Source organism: Perognathus longimembris, chromosome 20 (assembly GCF_023159225.1).
Source record: "Perognathus longimembris pacificus isolate PPM17 chromosome 20, ASM2315922v1, whole genome shotgun sequence".
NCBI lineage: Eukaryota > Metazoa > Chordata > Mammalia > Rodentia > Heteromyidae > Perognathus > Perognathus longimembris.
In genome coordinates, this window is record NC_063180.1 from 23,091,109 (window position 1) to 23,103,404 (window position 12,296).

At 50.9% G+C, this 12,296-nt stretch overlaps 2 protein-coding genes across 2 annotated transcripts; both read right to left on the reverse strand.

Moving 5' to 3' along the window:
- Positions 1 to 1,429: 1,429 nt before the first annotated feature.
- Kcna7 (potassium voltage-gated channel subfamily A member 7) lies at positions 1,430 to 4,211 on the reverse strand. Its single transcript, XM_048369370.1, has 2 exons — positions 3,552 to 4,211; positions 1,430 to 2,291 (listed from the first exon to the last, which is right to left on the reverse strand). Exons 1-2 carry the CDS (start codon positions 4,113 to 4,115, stop codon positions 1,476 to 1,478), a joined length of 1,380 nt encoding a protein of 459 aa, XP_048225327.1. The 5' UTR covers positions 4,116 to 4,211; the 3' UTR covers positions 1,430 to 1,475.
- A 557-nt stretch (positions 4,212 to 4,768) lies between these two features.
- On the reverse strand, positions 4,769 to 5,482 carry LOC125368099 (vegetative cell wall protein gp1-like). The gene has a single exon (XM_048368955.1). The coding sequence runs from the start codon at positions 5,480 to 5,482 to the stop codon at positions 4,769 to 4,771; it is 714 nt and encodes a 237-aa protein (XP_048224912.1).
- Positions 5,483 to 12,296: the final 6,814 nt, after the last annotated feature.

Genomic DNA, 12,296 nt, shown 5'->3' on the forward strand with positions numbered 1-12,296 from the left:
TCCGGACTCGAGCTCTGGTTATGGTTGGGAAAACTGAGACGTCACGTGTTTCTTAACACTCAGGGACACCAAGGGCTTTCTGCCTTTTTTGATTCTTGCTTCTTTTTCCTCTCTCTTTCTATGAAGCTCTAGTCTCCAGCGTTGATGACTGTGGTCCTCCACTGAGGTGTCTGACCTCCTCTTCTCATTTTGGGTCTCTAGATCCCTTTTGGAGTGTATGTCTTTTCTCTGAATCTCTGACCCTCTTTCGAATTCTTTTTCCCTCCACTGGGTCTCTATTTCCTTCTCAATGTGCCTCTCAGTCTATCTCCATCTCTCTGCCTCCTCTGCCTCTGCCTCTGCCTCTGTCTCTCTGGGTCTGTATTCCCCCAATACCCTCTGTACATGGTTGGACAGTATACAGGTCTTTTCCTGTTTTCTCATCCCCAAGTTTCCAGTTCCATGTCTCGGTACCAACCAACAAAATAGGAGTTTGTTTGACAAAACAAAGCAGAGGTTGAATAAGCAGTCAGAGATCTCTAAATTCCTAGTTCATTGGGAGCCCCTTTAAATAAGCAAGTGACTCCAGAGATAGAGAGTCCAGCCCGACCCCTACAGTGAATAACACAGGACAGGCTGTTTCAGGCCCTTCACCTGATTCGTGATATACAAGTGCTTTCTTGCCCAAAGCTGTGATCCTCGCCACTTGACATGGAGTCTCACACAAAGTTGAACTCAGCCCAACGTTTCTGCTGGGTTCACTCAATGCTACACTTCAGCCTGGCTCCATGAGCCATGACTGAGAGACAGTCGTGGAGCCCAACAGAACCGACTGACGTGGTCATCCACTTCAACTCCAGGTGGCCCTGAGCAGCTTCCAGCCATGAGACTCAACACTCAACTCAGCCCAACAGAACTCCATTGCCTTCAGGAACCCATTCCAAGCCCACTTGGCATGACCTGGCACACTCTCATACCGTGGTGATTATCTTTCTACACACCCCCTCAGGAAAACACAAAGGCAGGAAATCCTCAGCATGTCTCAGTGCAGCTCACCAATACCCACCTGCTCATGTAATCATCTCAGCATGGCCATGGTGACCCCTTGATCAGACCCAACATGGCCCTGGGGAGATTCAAACTCACCGAATCCTGCCCTAGAGCACATGGACAAGACTTACTTTCATTCACCTCCATGAAATACAAACCAAGTCACACTATAACAGGACAGGATTACCCCTGTCTCAACACGTACCTCCAAAAGATGCCACGAGCTTTGTACAGCTCTGAAACAGGAACCAATGCTCTACAAACTGTGGCCATTCATTGCTCCCACAGGAGTCACCAAATCATACAACTCAAGACCCCATTCATTCTCATTTATCCTAGTTCTTCCTAAACTGGATCCCTCCCTGCTGCCCTTCCTCCCTCCCTCCCTCCCTTCTTCCTTCTCTCCACAGAGGTGTGAGGTCTTACACACCTCAGGCTGTCCCTCCTCACACCTCAGTGACCAGGTGTTTCCCAGGGGGGGCCCACAGTGGAGGGGGGAGCTCAGGCACTTCTCCATCCACCAATCCCCCATTAGCCTTGCCCTCCAGTGTGGCACAGGGCTGTGTGTCCACATGGCTGTACATCCCAGCCTCTTCGCCTTCTGTCTCTCGGTGGTAAAAGTAGCTGAAGTTGGATACTATGACTGGTACAGGTAAGGAAATGGTCAGCACTCCGGCAATGGCACACAGAGAGCCCACTATCTTGCCACCCACAGTGACTGGCGCCATGTCTCCATAGCCAACGGTAGTCATGGTAACCACCGCCCACCAGAAGGATTCAGGGATGCTGGTGAAATGAGTGTCCGCCCGGTCAACTTCAGCAAAATACACTGCGCTGGAAAAGAGGACCACCCCAATAAAGAGGAAGAAGATGAGGAGGCCCAGCTCACGCATGGAAGCCCGAAGTGTCTGACCCAAAATCTGCAGGCCCTTTGAATGTCGAGATAGCTTGAAGATGCGGAAGACACGCACCAATCGGATCACCCTCAGGATGGCCAGGGACATGGCAGGTTGACCCACCCCCCGCTGCCGGGCCAGCTCAGTGCCCAGTGCCACAAAGTAGGGCAAGATGGCCACAAAATCGATGAGGTTCATCACGTTCTTGAAGAAGACTGCTTTGCTTGGGCAGGCCACCAGGCGTACCAGCAGCTCAAAGGAAAACCAACAGATGCAAAGTGTCTCCACCACAAAAAATGGGTCACTGAAGGGCAAGCGGGGTGGAGTTCCAGGCATGGGACTGGAGCCATTCAGCCGAGCTGGGAACTGTGGGGAGGAAAGAGAGGTCAAGGTGGGCCAGGCCAGAGCAGGGACTCTGGGGTAGCCCTAGTCTGTGTTTAAATTTCCAAGTTCTTGCTACAGACTGGGTCAGTAGAGACTGAAGCCCAGAGACTTGGCTTTCTTCCTTTCTTCACGATTGGTTTTTGTTTTGTTTTTTCTTTTTTTCAAATTTTTATTATCAAACTGATGTACAGAGAGGTTACAGTTTCATACGTTAGGCATTGGATACATTTCTTGTACTGTTTGTTACCTTGTCCCTCATCATGATTGGTTTTTGTAGCCCTAGTCTGTGTTTAAATTTCCAACTTCTTGCTACAGACTGGTCAGTAGAGACTGAAGCCCAGAGACTTGGCTTTCTTCCTTTCTTCACGATTGGTTTTTCTTCGCAGGGCCTCAGACCTCAGCCCCACCTCCACTCTAGCTCTCTGGCTTCATGTTTGGGCTTGCATACCTCCACCCCATCCTTTCCATTCGTCTCTGCCAGCTGAACAGACCCTGGAGTTTCAGACTGTCCTTTTCCCTACGGCTTCAGAGTGTGTGTGTGTGTGTGTGTGTGTGTGTGTGTGTGTGTGTGTGTGTGTGTGTGTTCTGGGGTTAAACTCAGGGCTTGGGTACAGTGTCTTAGCTTTTTTTGCCCTACCACTTGAGATGTACCTCTACTTGTGGCTTCAATAAGGTCTTACTATGTAGCAGATTGACCTTGAACTCCAGATCCTTCTGCCTCAGGCCCACACGCGCTGGGATTATGGGCATGCAACACTACACTCAGCTAAGGCTTTGCTTTTTGCTGGTCCCCACCCCAAGACCCCTCACTCTGCAGGTGGGTTTGTCACCTACTGCTCCCCTATTTTATGACAGGGCAGGTGGTCCTCCTTAGATCCTAGATGTCGCTCCCCCCCGCCCCCCGCCCAACGTTTAGAGGCAGAGTCCTAGGTCAGTACTTCTACCCCCCCACCTCAGCCCCTTGCCCTACCTTCTGATAGGCCAGGTCCTCTAGAAGACCGCCCATTTCCACCCATGAGGCCCGCCCCTTCTGCCCTCAGGTTCCACCCTCATCCATCCAGACTCCATACCTATCCATCCAGCCCCCACCCCACCTCCCGCATCCAGGCTCTGCTCCACCCAGGTTCCACCCCTATCCACCCAGGACCCACCCCTCATCATCCAGAGGCCATTCCTCTTCATCCAGACCCCGCCCATCTCCATCCAGGCCCCTCCCATCTCCGTCCTGGCCCCGCCGCTCACCGGACCGGCAGCCGCGGCTGCAGCCAGGGCAGCGAGCCCTGCGTCGTCGCGTTCGTCGCGGAAGTCCGGCAGCGTCTCCAGGCAGAAGACGACGATGGAGACGAGGATGACGAGCACGGAGACGACGGCCAGCACGCGCGCGGCCTGCGAGCTCTCGGGGAACTCGAAGAGCAGCCAGAGCTGGCGCGCGAAGGCGCGGCTGGGCAGGGGCCGCTCGGGCGGCACGGCGCAGCCCTCGTCCTCGCGCAAGCGCGCCAGGGCGGCGGCGCCCAGCCCGTAGAAGGCCACCTCCTCCAGGAAGACGTCGAGCGGCACGTGCGCCGGCCGCCGCAGCCGCCCTCCCGACTGGTAGTAGTAGAGCACGGCGTCGAAGCTGGGCCGGTGGCGATCGAAGAAGTACTCGCGGCGCGCGCCATCGTAGAAGCGACTGCGCCGGGCTGGGTCCCCGAGCAGCGTGTCCGGGAAGCGGCCCAGCGTGCGCGCCCGCGTCTCGAAGCGCAGCCCGGCCACATTGAGCACCAGCCGCTCGCAGCAGCCGCACGGCGGCGGGCACCGCGGCTCCATAGCGCGCGCAGCCCCGGAGACCCACGGACAGACGTGTGGCCCCGACGTCCCCGGCCCGCCGCCGCCGCCGCCGTCCCAGCCCCAGCCCGGTGTCTGGTGTCCGGTGTCCGCGCGTAAAAATAGCCCGGCCCCGTCCGGCCAGGGCGCGGGGGAGGGGGCGCCGTGACCCCGGCGGGGCGGAGGGCGGCCGGGCGCCCTCTGCCGGGACTCGGGTCCTCCCCAAGCCGCGCAGCGCAGGTTCGGGCCAGTCCTCTTGGGGGTGCGGGCGGGCGTGGGGCAGGGATCCCCGCGCCTGTCTGCAATGGGGAGCGCGGCCGGGGTTGGGGCCGGCGATCCCCGCGCCTGTGTCCTCCATTGGGGGGCTCGGGCGGGGTTGGGGCAGGCGATCCCTGCTCCTGTCCGCATTGAGGGTCGCGGGTGGGGTTGATGCAGGCGATCCCCGCTCCTGTCCGCATTGGGGGGCGCGGGCAGGTGTAGGGCAGGCGATCTCCGCGCCTGTCCGCCTTGAGGGGTGCGGGCGGGGTTGGGGCAGGCAATCCCCGCGCCTGTCCTCATTGGGGAGCCCGGGCGAGTGTGGGGCAGGGGATCCCCGCGCCTGTCTGCAGTGGGGAGCGCGGGCGGGGTTGGGGCCAGCGATCCCCGCGCCTGTGTCCTCATTGGGGGGGTCCGGGCGGGGTTGGGGCAGGCGATCCCCGCTCCTGTCCGCATTGGGGGGCGCGGGCAGGTGTAGGGCAGGCGATCTCCGCGCCTGTCCGCCTTGAGGGGTGCGGGCGGGGTTGGGGCAGGCAATCCCCGCGCCTGTCCTCATTGGGGAGCCCGGGCGAGTGTGGGGCAGGGGATCCCCGCGCCTGTCTGCAATGGGGAGCGCGGGCGGGGTTGGGGCCGGCGATCCCCGCGCCTGTGTCCTCATTGGGGGGCGCGGGCGAGTGTGGGGCAGGGGATCCCCGCGCCTGTCTGCAGTGGGGAGCGCGGGCGGGGTTGGGGCCAGCGATCCCCGCGCCTGTGTCCTCATTGGGGGGTCCGGGCGGGGTTGGGGCAGGAGATCCCCGCTCCTGTCCGCATTGGGGGGCGCGGGCAGGTGTAGGGCAGGCAATCTCCGCGCCTGTCCGCCTTGAGGGGTGCGGGCGGGGTTGGGGCAGGCGATCCCCGCGCCTGTCCTCATTGGGGAGCCCGGGCGAGTGTGGGGCAGGGGATCCCCGCGCCTGTCTGCAATGGGGAGCGCGGGCGGGGTTGGGGCCGGCGATCCCCGCGCCTGTGTCCTCATTGGGGGGGCGCGGGCGAGTGCGGGGCAGGGGATCCCCGCGCCTGTCCTCATTGGGGGGCGCGGGCGAGTGTGGGGCCGGCGATCCCCGCGCCTGTGTCCTCATTGGGGGGCGCGGGTAGGGTTGGGGAAGGCGATCCCCGCTCCTGTCCGCATTGGGGGGCCCGGGCAAGGTTAGCCAAGCCAAGTTCTTCTTTTGTTTGTTTAGTTATTTTCTTTTGCTTTGTTTTCAGAGCCGAGGACCCAACTCAGGGTCCTCCACTTACCGGGAAAGTGATCTACTGAGCAAACTAAATCCACAAACTCCGGGAGTCACATATTTCTCTCCATTTTCCCAATTTTGTGGCTGTCTGACCACCTGGGTCTCTGTTGGGTTAGAGATGTATCTCTTAAGTATCTTTTTTATTTTTCTCAAATTTGTAGGCCAGGCTTGTACTTGTAATCTTGTACTTGAACTTGTAATCTTCCTGCCTCAGGCTCCCAAATGCTGAGATTCCAGGTGTGAGCTACCACAGGAACTCCATTGTCTCTGGCTTATGTTTCTGAATCTACTTCCATCCTCCTACCTGTGGCCTCCCTGATAGTTGGGGTTACAGGTGTGTACCATCATACCCTGCTCAATAGATTTGTTTTACACCGCTAAATTGGTAGGTAATTTGTTACAGCAGCAACAGAAAAACAAACATATAGTTAGGATCTCATGCCTCATTTTATTATTATTTTTTTGCCAGTCCTGGGGCTTGAACTCAGGGCCTGGGCACTGTCCTTGGCTGTCTTTTGCTCAAGGCTAGCACTGTACCACTTGAGCCACAGTGCCACTTCTGGCTTTTTCTATATATGTGGTGCTGAGGAATCAACCCCAGGGCTTCATGTATACCAGGCAAGCACTCTACCACTAGGCTACGCTCCTAGCCCCTCCGTTTATTCTTATGTCTTTTAACAATTAAGTATAGATATGTGTGTATGTGTTTGTTAACCTATTTATTGCAGTGCTGGGGGTCAAAACAAGGACTTCCTTCAGGCCTGGCAAACATTCTATTACTGACTTACATTCTCAGTTTTGTATCCATATTCTTTATTATTAGCATAGAGTAGTTGTACAAGGGGGTTCATTTAAGATATTCATACATGTATAAAATGTATCCAAATCAGCTTCACCCAGCTCTATCACTCTCCCTTTCCCTTTTCCCCTTTTTAGAATAATTTTAATGTTTCATTGTACTGTTTTCACACTTGCCACCAACAAATGACTTCCATATTCATCTTCGTTCAATCTCATCTTTTTTTCTCTTGTTACTTTGAAGTGTTTTCCCACATCTTCCACAAGAGGTACAAAGACAGCAAGTTTTTGTTTGTTTTTGTGGGTCGTGGGGCTTAAACTCAGGGCGTGGCCACTGTCCCTGAGCTCTTATGCTCAAGGCTACCTCTCTACCACTTTAAGCCACAGCACCACTTCCAGATTTCTGCTGGCTAATTGGAGATAAGAGTCTCAGAATTTCTTACTTGGGCTGGCTTTGAATTGTGGTTCTCACTCAGCCTCCTGAGTAACTACAGACAGTTCTTGAATATCCGACCCTCTTTCAGTTTTCCCTAATGAGAACATCTGGCCTGTGGTACTACATAAGTTACAACTGACAGAAATTAACATTGGTATAGTAAGATCAGTAGGCAAGTCCTTCTCCAGAATACCAGGTATGTAGTCTCCTCAGTTTTTTGCAATTAGTGACAATTTTTTACTTTTTCCCTTCTTTTTTTTTTTTTTTTGGCCAGTCCTGGGGCTTGAACTCAGGGCCTGAGCACTGTCCCTGGCTTCGTTTTTGCTCAAGGCCAGCACTCTACCTCCTGAGCCACAGCACCACTTCTGGCTTTTTCAGTTTATGTGGTGCTGAGGACTCAAACCCAGGTCTTCATGCATGCTAGGCAAGCACTCTACCGCAACATGGTTTTGTGAATATTTTCATGCAGAGAAAATATTTGGACTATAATCAACCTCATTCATCCTCTTCTTTAGTCTCCCCCTCCTGCTGGTACCTCTCTTCCAAAAGGGTCTGTTTTATTTTCCTATCATTCTTTTTTTTTTTTTTTGGTCGGTCATGGGCCTTGAATTCAGGGCCTGGGCACTGTCTCTGAGCACTTTTTGCTCAAGGCTTGTGCTGTACCACTTTGAGTCACAGCACTATTTCTAGTTTTCTGGTGGTTAATTGGAGATAAGAGTCTCTTGGAGACTTTTCTGCCTGGGCTGGCTTGGAACCATGATCCTCAGATCTCAGCCTCCTGAGTAGATAGAATTACAGGTGTGAGTCACTGGCTTCTGGCTTTCCTGTCACTCTTTTTCAGTGTGGATTGATTACACCAAAAAGTTTGACTATGGTATCTCAGACTGTGTGTATATGTGTGTGTAGTAAATTAAATATATGTATAATTTATGTATGGTTTATCTAAATATATCATTTGTATATATGATTTATATGTATGGCTTATTTATATATGGTATTTCAGACTGTGTGTATATATACATGTATATATATATATTTTAGGATAACCTCTATTGCTTTGTCTGTCCTCCATCCGCTTTATAGATCAAGAACTTTCATTGAGATTACTTATAGCATCACTTTTATTTGTCTTTTATGCCTTAACACTTCTGAAGGACACAGATGAGTTATTTGTGATACTGAGGGCTGTTTGCTCTTAGTGGTATTGGAATTTGAACTTGGGACTTTGAAGTTGCTAAGAATACACTCTTATCACTTGAACTGTATGTCTCCAGCTCTTTCATACTTTGTTTCTCAGGTAGATTCTGGCATCTTCTTTTACTTGAAACAACCTCAAAGTAAGATTCTTTTTTTTTGTTGTTTTTTTTTTTGCCAGTCCTGGGGCTTGGACTCAGGGCCTGAGCACTGTTCCTGGCTTCTTTTTGCTCAAGGCTAGCACTCTGCCACTTGAGCCACAGCGCCACCTCTGGCTGTTTTCTATACATATGGTGCTGGGGAATTGAACCCAAGGATTCATGTATACGAGGCAAACTCTCTTGCCACTAGGCCATGTTCCCAGCCTCAAAGTAAGATTCTTGTACTTTCTTACCTCCTGTGCCCATCTTGTTGCTTGAGATGGGGGTCGCCTTCATTTTTTTGCCTAGCTTGGCCTTAAATTGTGATCTCTGCTACTTGAGTAGTTGGGGTGAGAGTCATGCAGTGCCATACCTGGCCTGGTCAGCTTTTTTTTTTTTTTTTTGCCAGTCCTGGGCCGTGAACTCAGGGCCTGAGCACTATCCCTGGCTTCTTTTTTGCTCAAGGCTAGCACTCTGCCACTTGAGCCACAGCGCCACTTCTGGCCATTTTCTGTATATGTGGTGCTGAGGAATCGAACCCAGGGCAAGCACTCTTGCCACTAGGCCATATTCCCAGCCCCAGGCCTGGACCGTTTTTAAGGGTGTTGTCTGATTCATGTGTGTATGCACATGAGGATGAAACCCAAAATCTTGATCACTAGAAATGTATTCTTGCTCATAATGCTTAACTTCAGTCTATTCAGCCTTTAGCCTCAGTTCACAAATATATATATACACATATATGTACACATATATATACACATATATATACACATATGTGTATATATATTTGTGTATATGTGTATACACATATATGTGTATATACACACATACATATATATGCCACTTCTGTTTTTTTCTATGTATGTGGTGCTGAGGAATGGAACCCAGGGCTTCATGCATGCTAGGCAAGCACTCTACCATTAAGCCACAGTCCCAGCCCCCACAATTATATTTGTGACAGGATCTTATAGTGTAGCCTAGTTGACCTCAAACCCCCTATCCTCCTGCTTCAGTCTCCCAAATGTTGGGATTATAGATGTCCACCACCATACCTAGCTTCCGGTTTAAATTTTATAAGCCAAACAGGTAGTGGAACAAGCTAAACTACATGAGGATATAGTCAGACAAATCTAGAATATGGGTCATTCACCAAGAAACTGGCTTGTATTTGAGGTGGGAGAAAGTAGTACTGATTAAAATGAATGTGTTGCTGGGCATGGGTGGCTTATGCCTGTAATCCTAGCTACTCAGGAAGGAGGCTGAGATCTGAGGATCTCAGTTCAATGCCAGTCCATGCTAGAAAGTCTGTGAGACTCTTTTTTTTTTTTTTTGCCAGTCCTGGGGCTTGAACTTGGCCTGAGCACTGTCCCTGGCTTCTTTTTGCTCAAGGCTAGCACTCTGCCACTTGAGCCACAGCGCCACTTATGGCCGTTTACTATATATGTGGTGCTGGGGAATCAAACCCAGGGCTTCATGTATACGAGGCAAGCACTTTACCACTAGGTCATATTTCCAGCCCCTCTGTGACAATCTTATCTCCAATAAACTACCCAGAAAAAGGCAGAAGTGGAGCTGTGGCTCCACTTGAGTGCTAGCCTTGAGCAAAAGAGCTCAGGGACAGCACTCGCCCTGACTTCAAGCCCCACAACAAACAATGATAACAAAATGTGTTTATTTCATGTCAAACCAAATAAACATGATGAAATATATAAAACTAAATGCAATATGGGAATAATTTCTCTCATTCTAAAGTATTTAGGGGGGAAAGTGAACTGGAATTTACAATAATGGCTCAAGAAAAATACTATGACTTGATAAAGTTGACTTTATTAAACCTTATTATAAACTAATTTTAAGACTTCTAAATAATTAATTTTTTCTGTTATTATAAAGGTGACATACAGAGGGGTTATAGTTACATAAGCCAGAGAGTACATTTTTTTTTTTCCATCATGGGGCTTGAACTCAGGGCTTGAGTGCTGTCCCTGAGCTCTTTCACTCAAGGCTAGGGCTCTCCCACTTTAAGCCACATTTTTACTTCTGGTTTTCTGGGGGTTAATTGGAGATAAGACTCTCACAGACTGCTCAGGCTGGCTGTGACAATCCTCAGATCTCAGCCTCTTGAGTAGCTAGGATTACAGGTGTGAACTACCAGCACCCAGCTGCATGGATCTTTTTTCAATATATTTCCTTTCTTGGCAGTAGAAGGGACCAAAGTGAGGGCCTTGTGGTTGTTAGCCCATTTGAGCTATCCGGCAAGCCCTTTTTGTATTATTGTTTTTGTTTGTTGTTATTGGGCTTTTTTGTTTGTTTTGCCAGTCCTAGGGCTTGAACTTAGGCCTGGGCAGCTTCTTTTGCTCAAGGTTAGTGTTCTACCACTTGAGCCACAGCACTACTCCCAGCTTTTTCTGCTTATGTGGTATTGAGGAATCAAACCCAGGGCTTCATGAATGCTAGGCAAGCACTCTACCACTAAGCCACATTCCCAGCCCTGTAAATAATTTTGGTTCAGACATTTCCTCCACCACTGAGTTCACCTGGAACCTGGAGCCTTCCCATGTCAGCCTATGGAGAAGCTATGATTTGGGGTATGAGACATCTGGCCAGCTTATGTTTTACATTTCTTGAAACAGAAAATAAGCCATTGAAACTTCCCAGTTATTCCTATAATTATTAAAGCAGACAGTGGACTCCATCACCAAAATAATAAAGTACAGGAATATACACCATGAATGAGCAAGCTTACCGCATCTCAACCCAGATAAGTTGATAAGCCCAGCCAGGTTCTGTTTTTTCTTTTTCTTCCTTTTTTTTTTTTTCTGACCAGTCCTGGGGCTTAGACTCAGGGCCTGAGCACTGTCCCTGATTCTTTTTGCTCAAGGCTAGCACTCTACCTCTTTTTTTTTTTTTTTTTTTTGGCCAGTCCTGGGCCTTGGACTCAGGGGCTGAGCACTGTCCCTGGCTTCTTCCCGCTCAAGGCTAGCACTCTGCCACTTGAGCCACAGCGCCACTTCTGGCCGTTTTCTGTATATGTGGTGCTGGGGAATCGAACCTAGGGCCTCGTGTATCCGAGGCAGGCACTCTTGCCACTAGGCTATATCCCCAGCCCCCTAGCACTCTACCTCTTGAGCCACAGCACCACTCTGGTTTTAGTCTCATAGACTTTCCTGGCTCAGCTGGTTTTGAACGGTGATCCTCAGATCTCAACCTCCAGAATAGCTAGGATTACGGCCACTGTTGCCCGGCTCATTTTATTACTACTATTATTATTTAGTCCTGGGCCTTGGACTCAGGGCCTGAGCACTGTCCCTGGCTTCTTTTTTGCCCAAGGCTAGCACTGCCACTTGAGCCACAGCGCCACTTCCAGCCTTTTCTGTTTATGTGGTACTGGGGAATCAAACCCAGGGCTTCGTGTATATGAGGCAAGCACTCTTGCCACTAGGCCATATTCCCAGCCCTTTTATTATTATTTTTTATTCCCAGATTTTCTTTCTAACCAGCCTTTATTCCAAGGTTACCTCAGGGGTAACTTTTTTGGGGGTGGGGTGTGGATGAGGGGGCGGTTCTGAGGCTTAAACTGAGGACCTAGCTACTCTCCCTGAGCTCTTTGTGCTCAAGGCTGGCGCTGTACCACTTGGGCACAGCTTCATTTCTGGTCTTTTGGTGGCTAATTGGAGACAAAAGTCTCTATTACTTTCCAGGCTGGCTCTGAACCGCAATCCTCAGACTTCAGCCTCAGGATTACAGGAGTGTGATATCAGAGCCTGGCTTCCTCTCCTTTTTCAGCTCCAAGAGGAAAAGGTTTTGTCACGTGCTGTGTCTCCCAGAGCTTAACAATGCCAGCACACCGAAGTACCTGACACAGATTCACAGCTGGGCGTCGGCGGCTCACGCCTGTAATCCTAGCTCCTTGGGAGGCTGAGATGTGAGAATAGCGGTTCGAGGCCAGCCCAGGCAGAAAAAAAAAAAATCTGAGACTCTTCAATTAATCGCAGAATAGCCCACTGTGGCTCAAGTGGTAGAGAGCTAGCTTCGAGCGAAAGGAGCTCAAGGACAGTGCCCGGGCCCAGAGTTCAAGCCCAAAGAC